Source organism: Mesoplodon densirostris, chromosome 7 (assembly GCF_025265405.1).
Source record: "Mesoplodon densirostris isolate mMesDen1 chromosome 7, mMesDen1 primary haplotype, whole genome shotgun sequence".
Taxonomy (NCBI): domain Eukaryota; kingdom Metazoa; phylum Chordata; class Mammalia; order Artiodactyla; family Ziphiidae; genus Mesoplodon; species Mesoplodon densirostris.
Window position 1 is genome coordinate 13,704,995 of NC_082667.1, and position 13,471 is coordinate 13,718,465.

The following is a 13,471-nucleotide window of genomic DNA, read 5'->3' on the forward strand; positions in this document are numbered from 1 at the left end:
GGGAGAGGAGAGTGCTAAAGGAAGATAAGTCTATTAAAGCGGCCACGTTGGGAAGGCTCCTGTATCCCATCACAATTTAGGCTCTACCCTCGTATGCACTATGTCTAGTGATATTTTTCCACCTGATAAGCCACACGATGAGACGTCATCTTTGTGCCCCAAGAAAAAATTAACAAAACCATAAAAGACCTACTATTTTACCTCATGTTTCATGTTATACCCAAAGTAAGCCACAATAATCAGGGTGAAACTTGGGGAAGGGCCTGGAAAGCAGCACAGCTTCCTAGGCGACAAACGACAAGAAACACATAGGCAAGAACGGGTACAAAATGGAGGACAAGACGGCAGAGAAAAGACTCCGCAAAAACCGCATGGGTGGAGCCTGACGTAATTGGAAGCAAGTCTAAACTCACATCCTTCCGTACTATTGGCTTGACTCTGACCCCTTTTCCTTGTCCATTGGCTACCGGGTTCTACAGTGTGTCAAAACAGCCAATCGCCTAGCCCCGTGGGTAAAGTCCTCCCTCCCCCCGGGGGAGGAGCCAGAAGAGCGTACGGGGCCGAAGGCGCTTGCGCGGGCGCGCGCTCCGCCGGTTAAAAGCAGATCCTTCTAGGAGGCGGTGTCGCAGTGTATGAATATTGATTACGCAGCGCCGCGCCGAGCGCCCGCCCCTCTCGGTTGCCCGACGCTCGCAGCTCGCGCTCGGGCTCGCGATGGGGAAGAAGTCCAGGGCGGTACCCGGCCGTAGGCCCATTCTGCAGCTCTCTCCGCCAGGTCCGCGGAGCAGCACGCCGGGCCGGGATCCGGAGCCGGAACCCGACACCGAGCCGGACTCGACGGCGGCGGCGGCGTCCAGCCAGCCAGCCCCGGCGGCGCCGACGACGACAACCGCGGTCACTGCCGCCGCGGCCCCGGACGACTCACCTTCAGAAGGTAAGCGTGCTTGAGGGGCCGCGGCGCCTAGGTGTGGCGTCCGAAACTCGAGCTCGGGGCTCGCGGCCTAGGCTTCTCGGGCGAGTCCTAGGAGGAAGAGGAACCCGGGCGGGCGGCGTCGGCATCCGAGGCCTGTTGCGTGCGGCCTGCGGTGAGGACGGACGGCTGTGAGCCCAAAGCTGCGGAAGGGGCGGTGGAGCCGTGTGCGCCCGGCCGGAGCCGACCCAGAGGCGCCATCTCTGGTGCAGGGATTGGCCCGGGCGCGCAGTCTGCTCAACGTCTATTCTTGGCTTTGAATAACTTACGGGGTAAATGTGAGAGTATGCGTTGCCGCGTCCTAGGCTTGGTGACCGTGGAACCTGCCGTTTTCTACACGACATCGGCTTTTCCTTTTCGTTTTTGTTGAAATTGAGAGAGACCCTTTAGAAGTGAGCATACCATTTTTATTATGCCAGCTAAAGTGTAAGTAACTCCTAGTTGGCAGGTTTCCCCCAAATCCCTGGAGAGTTGGTGTTTGTGGGTTCCCAAGTACTTATGTTTATCCCCAGAATGGTACTTGGGTTAAGAATAACCGGACTGTGCTATACTGCAGGGGCCAGACGCCGGAAAAGCCCCGAGCATTTCAGGTGTTAAAAAAAAAAAAATCACGTTAGGTGGTTCTTGCGAAAAAAAATGCTCTAGTTGTGCTTTTTGTAAAAGCCTTCAGGTAGCCTGGAGAAGATTTATTCTGTGTGTGTGTGTGTGTGTGTGTGTGTGTGTGTGTGTGTGTTAACTTTGGATTATTTCAGATGTAATTTTTAGATACGGTGTTTAAATTCTTAATGTTAAAGCCACTAGGCAAATGGAAGATTCTAGTTATACTTGTTTTCTTGTCTCCCAGTTATTTGGGTCAGTGATGAATTACAGCTACCCTGTTTTTAAACTGATGAAATCTAGACTTGAGAAGTCACAGATTGTTTTGTCACCTGTATAGTTTTTTCTGTGTTCCATCGTCTAACTGTAGTTTTCTTTTGTTCGCTTTTTAAAATCCAGATGAACAGGAGGTGGTGGTGGCGGTTCCTAGAGTTCAGAATCCTCCCAAACCAGTCATGACCACCGGGCCCACTGCCGTTAAAGCAACAGGTATAGTTTTTTTTTTTTTTTTTCATCTTTTCTACATTAGGATCAAACCGTGTTTGTATATAGTGTTTTGATGAATGTTTCAGTGTTGCTAATTTATATGCCTCCCATAAAATGGAAATTTTAAATCTTTGTGAGGGCTTGTTGGTATATATACTTTAACCAATGTAAAAAATATTTATTTATTTATGGCTGCGTTGGGTCATCGTTGCTGCGCACGGGCTTTCTCTAGTTGCAGCGAGCCGGGGCTCTTCTTCGTTGTGGTGCACAGGCTTCTCACTGCGGTGCCTTCTCTTGTTGCAGAGCACGGGCTCTAGGCACGCGGGCTTCAGTAGTTGTGGCTCGTGGGCTCTGGAGCGCAGGCTCAGTAGTTGTGGCGCACGGGCTTAGTTGCTCCGCGGCTTGTGGGATCTTCCCGGACCAGGGCTCAAACCCAAGTCCCCTGCATTGGTAGGCAGATTCTTAACCACTGCGCCACCAGGGAAGTCCCTTAACCAATGTAAAATTTGCTGTTCCCTTTTCTCTGTACCCAGATTACTTTGTACTACTTTTTCTACTGATACTATTTTGTAACTGGTTTTATAGCTCCCCACTATCTTGGCATTCTTTAGGGACACCAACAGTGTCTTTTCATTATGTTACTTCTCTAACACACACCTTTGATTGGTACCTAGCAAATGTTTGTGCAGCTGAAAATTGCTCTTACTGAATATTTTTTAAGCATGAAGGAATATTTGCAGTGATGGTTTTGTAGACAAACCTGGGTTCAAATCACCACTCTAGCATTCATACTAAGACCTCAGGACATCATTGATCTGTAAAATAGATCTTACAGCCCTAAGTTATTTTGATGATTAAATTGAACAATATATATAAATTTCTAACACAGCAAGTGCCAAGAATGTTAGTTTTCTCTACTCTTTATGTATCTTGAAAGATTAAAATATGCTTTGATACTAAATATTCTATAATTGGTAGTAATTTTATTCTTCTGAATTTGCACGACTTTTTGTACTATGTGACACCTGAAATAATAGATGCTTGTTCCCCCCTGCCCCCTATTTGCCACTTTAAAAAAAAGTATGGGTTAGAAAAGGTAAAACCACGTTGTGAGAGAAATTTCAGAACTAGGAAATACCATTTTGTATTTGTAAACTACATATATTATTTCATTTGGGTCTTCTAAGAATCATGTGCGATGGTTAGAATTTAAATGTTCTACGAGAAATTTCCTTGGCTGCAGTGTCAGTCAGCACTTCAGACTTTATGTGCCTTGTGAACAGAAATGTTTTCATTCTGTTCAGCTTCATCCTGCAACATAAGAATATATCAGCTTTATTCATTTCTTACCTACTAGTTGGTATAACGCATAGGAAGAAGTTTAACAAAAACAAAAGGGAAGCAATTTTCCATTATTATTTGCATGGCTTTGTGAAACAGTAGATACTCAAGAATTGATATATATATATTTCTTCATTGATTTATTTTATTATTTTTTTGCTGCGTTGGGTCTTCGTTGCTGTACGCGGGCTTTCTCTAGTTGCGGTGAGCAGGGGCTGCTCTTTGTTGCAGTACGCGGGCTTCTCATTGCAGTGGCTTCTCTTGTTGTGATGCATGGGCTCTAGAGCGCAGGCTCAGTATTTGTGGCCCACGGGCTTAGTTGCTCTGCAGCATGTGGGATCTTCCTGGACCGGGGGTTGAACCCGTGTTCCCTGCATTGGCAGACGGATTCTTAACCACTGCGCCACCAGGGAAGTCCGATATATTTTTTTAAAGATGATTTTAGTTAAAGAATTTACTTTTATCACTATGAACATGCTGAATTTCTTTGCTCAAAAATGAAATTTAAATTTTAAGTTATTAAAGTATGCTTTTTTAATATAGTAGAGAAGCATATCTAGTATTTTTATGCTAACAAATATTATGGTAAATGCATGTGAAATTATCTAAGGGAAAATTTAGAATAAGTTCTGCTAAATTAGGCCAACAGACTACCATGATAGTCAAGAGTATTTAGGCATCTTCTAGAAAAGGGTATTTAATGTGGTTCCATAGATGAGCGTCAGACGTCTGTGAATCCTCTGAAATTGCACACTGAAGTGTATCTTCCTGAGAGAAGGTCCACAGCTTTTATCATTTTGATTGTTAATAGCTTTCAATGACCAAAAGAGTTAAAAATCGCTGTTCAGTGTTATGAGGAAATAATAGAGTTTCTAAGGGGCATAAGGCACAGTTACTGTTTGAAGCTTATCAGGAAAGTAAAGTATATATCTAAGAAATAAATAATTTACTGCCCGATATCATTAGTTAATTTGCAAATTGTGTGGCACCATCCATTAGAGGTAAGCATACTGAGGTTTGAGGAGTCAGTACTACTCAAAAAAGACTGCTAAGGACTGGCTCTGAAGAATGGCCTTGTTTCCTCCGGCTTCAAGTAGCAGCAGCTTCTCAGTAATAGTCTAGAAGCCTGGTCCTGTGAGGCTTTTGGCTTTCTAAGATTGTGCAATTTTGTATAGTATTGTGAGATTTTTTGTGTGTGTTATTCTAAATGCATGCCTGTTTTTATTAATGTATAGACTAAATTTTCAGAGATGTAATTAGAACTTATTTCGTGACTTGATTTTATCTTTTATTCCTTTAGAGTTACCTTTTGTCCCCTTAACATTATTTTATGTAATCCCATAATGGTCTGATTAATCATAAAGTGATATTGCATCTGGCACTATGCTGTAATTTGCTTTTCCAGTCCCCTGTTTGAGAGCATTTGAGTTGTTTACAGCTTTTGGTTATTTAAATGAGGCTCCTAGGTTCCTTAAAAAACTAAAAATAGAACTACCATATGACCCAGCCATCCCACTACTAGGCATATACCCTGAGAAAACCATAATTCCAAAAGAGACATGTACCAAAATGTTCATTGCAGCTCTATTCACAATAGCCCAGAGATGGAAACAACCTAAGTGTCCATCATCGGATGAATGGATAAAGAAGATGTGGCACATATATACAATGGAATATTACTCAGCCATAAAAAGAAACGAAACTGAGCTATTTGTAATGAGGTGGATAGACCTAGAGTCTGTCATACAGAGTGAAGTAAGTCAGAAAGAGAAAGACAAATACCGTATGCTAACACATATATATGGAATTTAAGAAAAAAAATGTCATGAAGAACCTAGGGGTAAAACAGGAATAAAGACACAGACCTACTTGAGAATGGACTTGAGGATATGGGGAGGGGGAAGGGTAAGCTGTGACAAAGTGAAAGAGAGGCATGGACATATATACAGTACCAAACGTAAGGTAGATAGATAGTGGGAAGCAGCCGCATAGCACAGGGAGATCAATGCTCGCTGCTTTGTGACCGCCTGGAGGGGTGGGATAGGGAGGGTGAGAGGGAAGGAGACGCAAGAGGGAAGGGATGGGGGAACACATGTATATGTATGACTGATTCACTTTGTTATAAAGCAGAAACTAATAAAAAAAATTTTTAAAAAATAAATGAGGCTCCTAAAATGAGGCTCCTTTGTGCAAAAAAAAAAGTGGTAATTATTTCTTAGGGTTATATACTCAGAGATGAGATTATCTAGCTATAAGAAACTTGGAGAGTTTTGTAGTTCTTGGTATATGTTACCAGATTGTTCTTAAATATTGTATCAGCTTATGGTGTCTCTAACAATATTAAGTACGTGTCGTTCCCCCAAATGCTGCGTTTAATCATTTTCATTTACTTTGCTATTTAATTGTCATTATGTTATCAGGAGTTTGGAAGAGGTTTTAAGTGTGTAATATGAAAAGCTCTGAGTTGAAGAGAAAAAAAAGACTAGGTGGAGCCTCGGCTAAACCTTTTTTTTTTAAATAAATTTATTTTTTTTTGGCTGCATTGGGTTGCTGCGCGCGGTCTTTCTCTATTTGCGGGGAGCTGGGGCTACTCTTCGTTGCGGTGCGCGGGCTTCTCACTGCGGTGGCTTCTCTTGTTGCAGAGCACAGGCTCTAGGCGCACAGGCTCGGTAGTTGTGGCGCACGGGCTTAGTTGCTCCGCGGCATGTGGGATCTTCCCGGACCAGGGTTTGAACCCGTGTCCCCTGCATTGGCAGGCGGATTCTTAACCACTGCGCCACCAGGGAAGCCCTTGGCTAAACCTATTGCCCGAGAGACCCACTCAGAGCCTGGGGAATTACCCCTGCTTGGGAATTTTGTAGTCAAAATTCCACACGGCTCACCTGGTTGGAACCTTTTACCAAAAGATATAGAATTAAAGAACTAAGGCCAGTGATTATTATTGTCTCTGAACTAAGAAGTGTGTTTATATAAAAATATAAATTTCCCATCCTTTAGTATTCAGTGCTGAATACTAAAATGCAGATTTTTTCTGTACAGAAATGTCTTATGTAGTTCTACCTTTATCTCTTGTTCAGAAAATGTGGAAAATTGACTGGTATGACCCCACCCCCAAAATGAGATATAATATATTTGGTAACTGGAAAATGGAGATACTGTGAAATATACATTTAAGAATCTTCCTAGGGCCTCCCTGGTGGTGCAAGTGGTTGAGAGTCCGCCTGCCGATGCAGGGGATACGGGTTCGTGCCCCGGTCTGGGAGGATCCCATATGCCGCGGAGCGGCTGGGCCCGTGGGCCATGGCCGCTGAGCCTGCGCGTCCGGAGCCTGCGCGTCCGGAGCCTGTGCTCCGCAACGGGGGAGGCCACAGCAGTGAGAGGCCCGCATACCGCAAAAAAAAAAAAAAAAAAAAAAAAGAATCTTCCTAATCAGTTTAAAATAATATTTTGGAAATAGCTATATACTAAAGAAATAATGAAGGTGAGATTTATGTGACTAAAACAATGAATGTGAACTTTTGTATGATTAAATGAAGCAATTTATGTTCATGTTTAGGTGAATCCATGAATTTATTTACAGAATTATGACAGAGAAAAGTAGGTTTTACGTCCTGATAAATCTGTTCAGTTACCAAGGCACTGAAAAATTTAGTCTTATTAATAGCTGCAAAGTCTAGCTAGACTTAAATATTTCATATACCTATTATAATAAAATGATATATGAAGAGGGTATATATGCTCACTTAATTGTAACAGAGTAGCCACAGGTGATACAAAAGGAAATGGAATAAACATTGATCAACTAGTAAAAAAGTGTATAACTTCAGTTTTTTTAAGAAGGAAATTGCATTGCAGCATTACAGAGGCCATACCTAATACCATTTGAGTGGGAATTTTGGTTTTAGCTGGGGTTTTTTTTTTTGTTTTTTTTGTTTTGGTTCTAGCATGTTAGGTTCTGTTTTAATTTGTCACTTCTTGTTTGAGGGAAAAAATCATTGAAAAAGAGCTTTGTTTTTCACTTTGAAAATCTCCTTGTTTCATTTACTAAACCCTAATTGGTTTACTTGTTTGAGACAGACACGTAAAACAACAAATTCTTTTTTTTTTTTTTTTTTTCGGTACGTGGGCCTCTCACTGCTGTGGCCTCTCCCGTTGCGGAGCACAGGCTCCGGACACACAGGCTCAGCGGCCACAGCTCACGGGCCCAGCTGCTCCGTGGCATGTGGGATCCTCCCGGACCGGGGCGCAAACCCGTGTCCCCTGCATCAGCAGGCGGACTCTCAACCACTGCGCCACCAGGGAAGCCCACAAATTCTAAAATCAGGACATACTATGTGTTATTTTGACAGAGGGAGTATGAGGTTGAATAATTGAGCATATATTTTGAAAAGGATGTCAAGTTGCTATGCAGATTGATTTTATTAGCTCTAAGTGCATAGTCAATTTGCACCTCTTTTTGGTAGTTCATTGAAGACTTTTTTGAGGTTCTATAAGTAAACTAAATGGCTAAAGAATCATATTTTCTCTTGGATACTTCCTAGGACTTTTTGACATTGTTATAAACGTTGCTTACCTTTTTGTTTCCAGGAGGCCTGTGCTTACTTGGTGCATATGCTGACAGTGATGATGAAGAGAGTGATGTTTCAGAAAAACCAGCACAGTCTAAGGAAGCAAATGGAAACCAGTCAACTGATATTGATAGTACATTGGCCAACTTCCTAGCGGTTAGTGGTGCTTTTGTTTGGGTTTTTAGTTATTGAAACCACTTTGGGATCTGAATTTCAAATGGTTAGCCTCCTTGTCTATCTGTGTCTGTTTCTCCTCCTTTTTTTTAGTCTTTCCCCATCTCTCCTCTTTTTGTGACAGTTTTAAGGAGAAAAATGGGGAAGAGGAGGGTTTTGACTTGAGAAGCTGAGACTTAAGCTTCTCAAGTCAAAACCCTGTGTGTATGGGATTTTTTTTTTTAAGTGATGGCCATTTTCCTGGTTTAATGTGATTAATGCGTTTGTCACTATTTTCATTCTAAAGGAGATTGATGCTATAACAGCTCCTCAGCCTGTAGCTCCTTTAGGAGCTTCTGCTCCACCTCCAACTCCACCTCGGCCAGAGCCAAAGGAATCAACATCTGCCCTTTCTTCCACTACTCCAAATGGGACAGACTCAACCCAGACTGCAGGGTGGCAGTATGATACTCAGTGTTCACTGGCAGGAGGTAAACTTGATCCTTTGAGTTTTAAAGAAATCTAAAATGCAGTTCTTAAAGGTGTTCTAGGCATTGAGGTTCCCAAAGGTGAAAGCCTGTATGCTTTAGCCCCAGACTTTAGAATTCTGGCTTCTTAAATACAGTATTTAGAAAATGAGAACTGCTAGGGTATATTTTTATCTACTGAAAGATAATTGTTTGCCTTTTAACCAGTAGCAGATTATGCTGGGTAAATAATAAAAGCCATTATTTTAAAAAGTATTTTGGGGTTCAAAATACGTTTTTCAACTATCAAACTGCTTTTTTAAACCATGTTTGCAAAGATGACTGAGGAAGGGAGAGTGCCCCCCCCCCCCCCCCCAGGGAACATTTGACAGTGTTTGGAGAGATTTCTGGCTGTCACAGCAGAGGGTGGTAGTGGGTGGTGAGAGGAGGGTTTACTGCATCGGCTGGGGAGAGGCCAGGATGCTGGTGAACACTACATTGGACTGCCTCCACAACAAAGAAGTGCCCTGCCCAGTTGTTAACAGTGCTGTGTTAGGTTGTTACAGCTTCAGAGTTGACTTGAGATAGAAGGTCAGAGTTGTGCAGGAATATGTGCTTCTTAAAATTTGTTTCATTTTCTTCTAGTTGGAATTGAGATGGGAGATTGGCAGGAGGTCTGGGATGAGAACACAGGATGCTATTATTATTGGAACACACAAACAAATGAAGTGACTTGGGAATTACCCCAGTATCTTGCCACCCAGGTGCAGGGATTACAACATTACCAGCCCAGGTAAGAATAGACTTGAAAAAGAAGTTACTAGCAGGAAATCAGAGTCTTATCTTTTGCTGATAATATTTGCCTTCTGTTTCTCTTGCTAAGTATATTTTTTTTAGTTCCGTAACAGGTGCTGAAGCTAGTTTTGTGGTAAATACAGACATGTATACTAAGGAGAAAAATATTTCAGTTTCCAGTAGTAAAAGTGCACCGGTCATAGCCAAGCGAGAAGTTAAAAAGGTCAGTGTTACAACTTACCTCATCTGCTTATTTTCACATCTAAAGAACTTGAATGTTACTCTGTCACAGGTATATAAGCCTTCTGTTAATATTTTACAGCATAGATGTGAAACAGGATAAATTTTGTTTCTTAAAGTTTTACATAATCTGTTTCTGTTTATTATATGACATTTATAGCATTTACCCAGTTCAGTGGTTCTTTTGGAGCTTTAGGGTGCAATAGAGGCTCCTTGAGTCGTTGTGAAGGACATGGGAGCAGCCAAGCAGGCAGTGCTTCGGGTCCCCTTCTCTGCTTCAGAATAGTTGTATTTTGGGATTCCACCTTAGTTTTTTGGGGTTTTTTTTAGTAAAAAGATTGGCTACCTTAAAAACTACTACTAAATCGACCATTTTTATAATCTCATCAGTAAAAAAAAAGTAAGTTGTACTCTACAGAGAGGATGTGTTGAATTTTAATTTATCTTGAATTTTTGAATGATGAGGGAGTTGTATCAGAAAATGCTTTTACAGAATAAGTTCACCTTTACACCTCTAAGAGGGAGGTAGAATAAATATCCCAGTGGAGGAGGTAGACACTTTAAATGTAATCACACATTTCATTTTAGAAATATTTCACTTTCCTCTAAATCACCTTCACAGCATATTTGTGAAGTCATCTCATCATACAAGAAGAGGAAGGTGAAGATTTATCCAGTCATGTGTTGAACTGGCAAGATTCTGATCTTATTTAAATCTGCCTCTGTTTCTTACTAGTCTGCCTTTTGATGTACAGAGAATAGAAGAAAAGATATGTTTGAGTCCCACCCAGAACTGTAATACTGCCTTCCTAAAGTAGCAATGTTTCCATTATACATGTGTAAAGAAAATGGTACAAACATGTACACTAATCTGATGGGAGTTGGTGGTGTTTAAGAATATCCAGTGACTGAAAATTATGGTTGTTTTTAACACAAACAGTTAAATGTAGTGTATATTCAGGTGAGATTTCTTTGAAAGTTAAGCGAAATTATTTTATTCTTTACAGGAAGTAAATGAAGGAATTCAAGCTCTCTCAAATAATGAGGAGGAGAAGAAAGGGGTGGCCGCATCACTGCTTGCTCCTTTATTGCCTGAGGGAATAAAAGAGGAAGAAGAGAGATGGAGGAGAAAAGTCATTTGTAAAGAAGTAGAGCCAGTTTCAGAAGAGAAAGACACAAGTACAACAGAAGAAGCAACAACAGTAAAGCCCCAAGAAAGTCTGTTGGACGGTGTGGAGGACCCGACTCAGGAGGACCTTTGCAGTGTTGTTCAGTCTGGAGAAAGTGAAGAGGAAGAAGAACAAGATACCCTGGAGCTGGAGCTGGTTTTGGAAAGGAAAAAAGTAAGTTTTTGAAGTTTTTGTTAGATGTATTTTCTCCCTTTGGAACTGTCATACTCTGGGATAGCTGTGCTCAATTTACAGCCATCATTGGGATTTTGTTTTTCTTATCCTTTTATCTAGATATGCTTATGTAATAAAAACTTGAACTATGGAGTTGTAGTTCTTTGGGTCCCTGATGATGCTTTTGGTAGTTGACAACCAATAAAGGCTAACGTTGTTATGATTTAAGGATAGATACAGTAAGTAATGTATCTTTGGTTTAGCTTCTTAACAAACAAGCATTGCAAATTCTTGTGATAATTTGGTTTTTAACCCAACAGTTAAAGTACAAGTTGACTTCCAGTGATCACCTGTGGCATTGTGTGTATAGTTAAGTGGACCTTACGGGAATTCCCTAGCAGTCCAGTGGTTAGGACTTGGCGCTTTCACTACCTGGGCCTGGGATCCATCCCTGGTCAGGGAACTAAAATTCCACAGACTTTTGTGTGGCCAAAAAAAATAAAAGAAAAGTGGGCCTTGTGAGAAGATAACAGGAGAATTTAAGAGGAACCCATTATTTCATGTGCTTTCCTTCTAAGATAAATGGTCCACAGGAAACCTTCCTGATTGAGAAGTTGATTTTTACTTATTTTCTGCCCTGATTTTTCTTGGAACAGTTTTATCTACTGCTGCCTTGACTATGAAGCGAAGTCTTAACAGGTGTTATAGCAGTAAATCACTTTGAAGCTTCCCCCTTGTGAAAAATTTGAAGCTATGGAGAGGGACCAGCGAAAGTTAAGCTTTATCCTTTGTGTACATGTATTAGAAAATTTGTTCGTGGATCTTTAGAACCTATACCCTTTAAATCAATATTTGTTGACTGTAATCATGAATAAACATTTATTGAATAACAATAGAATTTGGAGCATAGTGCTCAGTCCTGATGGAAAGATGTATTAAAAAATACTTACTGTCCTCAAAGGATTTAAATTCCAAAAACACGTGGCTGTCATTCTTGCTACTCACACAAATAAATGTTGGTAAACAGTTAATTCCCGTTCGTTGTAGGCAGAGCTGCGAGCCTTGGAGGAAGGAGATGGTAGTGTGTCAGGGTCTAGTCCGTGTTCTGATATCAGCCAGCCAGCATCTCAAGATGGAATGCGTAGACTTATGTCTAAAAGAGGAAAATGGAAGATGTTTGTTCGAGCTACCAGTCCAGAATCTACCAGCCGGAGTTCTAGCAAAACTGGACGAGAGACTCCGGAAAATGGAGAAAGTGGTAATTTGTGCTTTAATTAAACTTGAGAGTTGAAAGATGTAGAGGAGAAATCCCTCTTACTCTTTTTCTGTTTTCTCTTCAGCAAATAGAAGAATATAGCACTTTTACCCTTTTAGGGAAATGCGGGGAAGGAAACTTCTACCTTTTCCTGCTCCACCTCTAGTGGAGCAGTAAGAATTTGAGAGGCTAGAATCCATCAGACTGTGTATTCACTACTGATTTGGGATAACTTCTCCCTCAAAAACAAAAAAATGAGATTGGGTCCCTCCCTCCCTTTTCTTTTTATCACTCACTACAGTAATTGTCGTGATAATCTGCATAAAGACCGTGGATTCTCTTTACCTCTCTATTTCCAGTTAAACACGGCAGGCAAGACCCACCTCTGGCAAACCCAGCCTCATCTTCTCTCTCTGTGTACAAGTTGTCCAGCCTTTGGTTGGGTGTGTATATAGTCTGGTACTGTCGTGAGGACCCAAGTTATCTTCAGGGTAATATAGAAGAGAACCTGCTGCATTTTTCCAGTCTGTTACCAGAACTAACTAATTTTAATCACCAAACCTTAGTTGAGTGTACCAAGCAGAAGGTACCTTATAGGTTACAGTTTAAAAATAACAAGTAAACAAAAACACAGGTAATAAATAAATGCAAACATCCTTGAATTTTTCTTTCCAATCAACCATATAGAAGAATATGAAGTAGAATTCTAAAAATGCCCCTCCCCCTTCATCTTTTCACTGTTTTCATGCCCTACCCTGAGGTCCATTTTCTTTATTTTTTTATCTACGTATATTCTTCTAGACCTTTTCCTCTTTTTTTATATACGTTGGTGGTTTTGTGTGTGTGTGTGTGTGTGTGTGTGTGTAATGTGCATATGTAAATTTTACCATAGGTGAGATTAACCATATGGATTGTTAGACGGCATACTTTTTCATTTAACAAGGTCTTGAAAATTGTTTTTAATTACTGAGTAGTATAGATGTCTTCATTTAACTCTTTCCCCATTGATGGACATTGGTGTCCTTGTTTCACTCTTAAAAGTAATATTACATTCATATTATCCCAAAAAAGTATAAATATTAGCCATTCAAATGTCCATCAAAAGAGTAGTGGATAAATTGTGATGTATTCTTCCAATTGAATACTAAACAACAGTAAAAAATGAATGACCCATTGTTATATGCATTAACGTGGATTAATGTCAGGAACAATAATGTTGAATTTAAAAAGCACAGAAGAATGCATATGTTAGTGCT

The 13,471-nt window shown here is 40.9% G+C and overlaps 1 protein-coding gene across 1 annotated transcript in view; it reads left to right on the forward strand.

Annotated features, from left to right (window-relative positions):
- Positions 1-622: 622 nt before the first annotated feature.
- FNBP4 (formin binding protein 4) overlaps positions 623-13,471 on the forward strand; it is a 39,619-nt gene continuing 26,770 nt past the window's right edge. The window contains exons 1-8 of the mRNA XM_060103530.1: positions 623-934; positions 1,967-2,056; positions 7,982-8,118; positions 8,423-8,606; positions 9,228-9,375; positions 9,480-9,600; positions 10,625-10,960; positions 12,008-12,218. Coding sequence (XP_059959513.1) covers positions 715-934; positions 1,967-2,056; positions 7,982-8,118; positions 8,423-8,606; positions 9,228-9,375; positions 9,480-9,600; positions 10,625-10,960; positions 12,008-12,218 — 1,447 coding nt within the window. The 5' untranslated portion in view covers positions 623-714. The remainder of the gene's footprint in view (positions 935-1,966; positions 2,057-7,981; positions 8,119-8,422; positions 8,607-9,227; positions 9,376-9,479; positions 9,601-10,624; positions 10,961-12,007; positions 12,219-13,471) is intronic.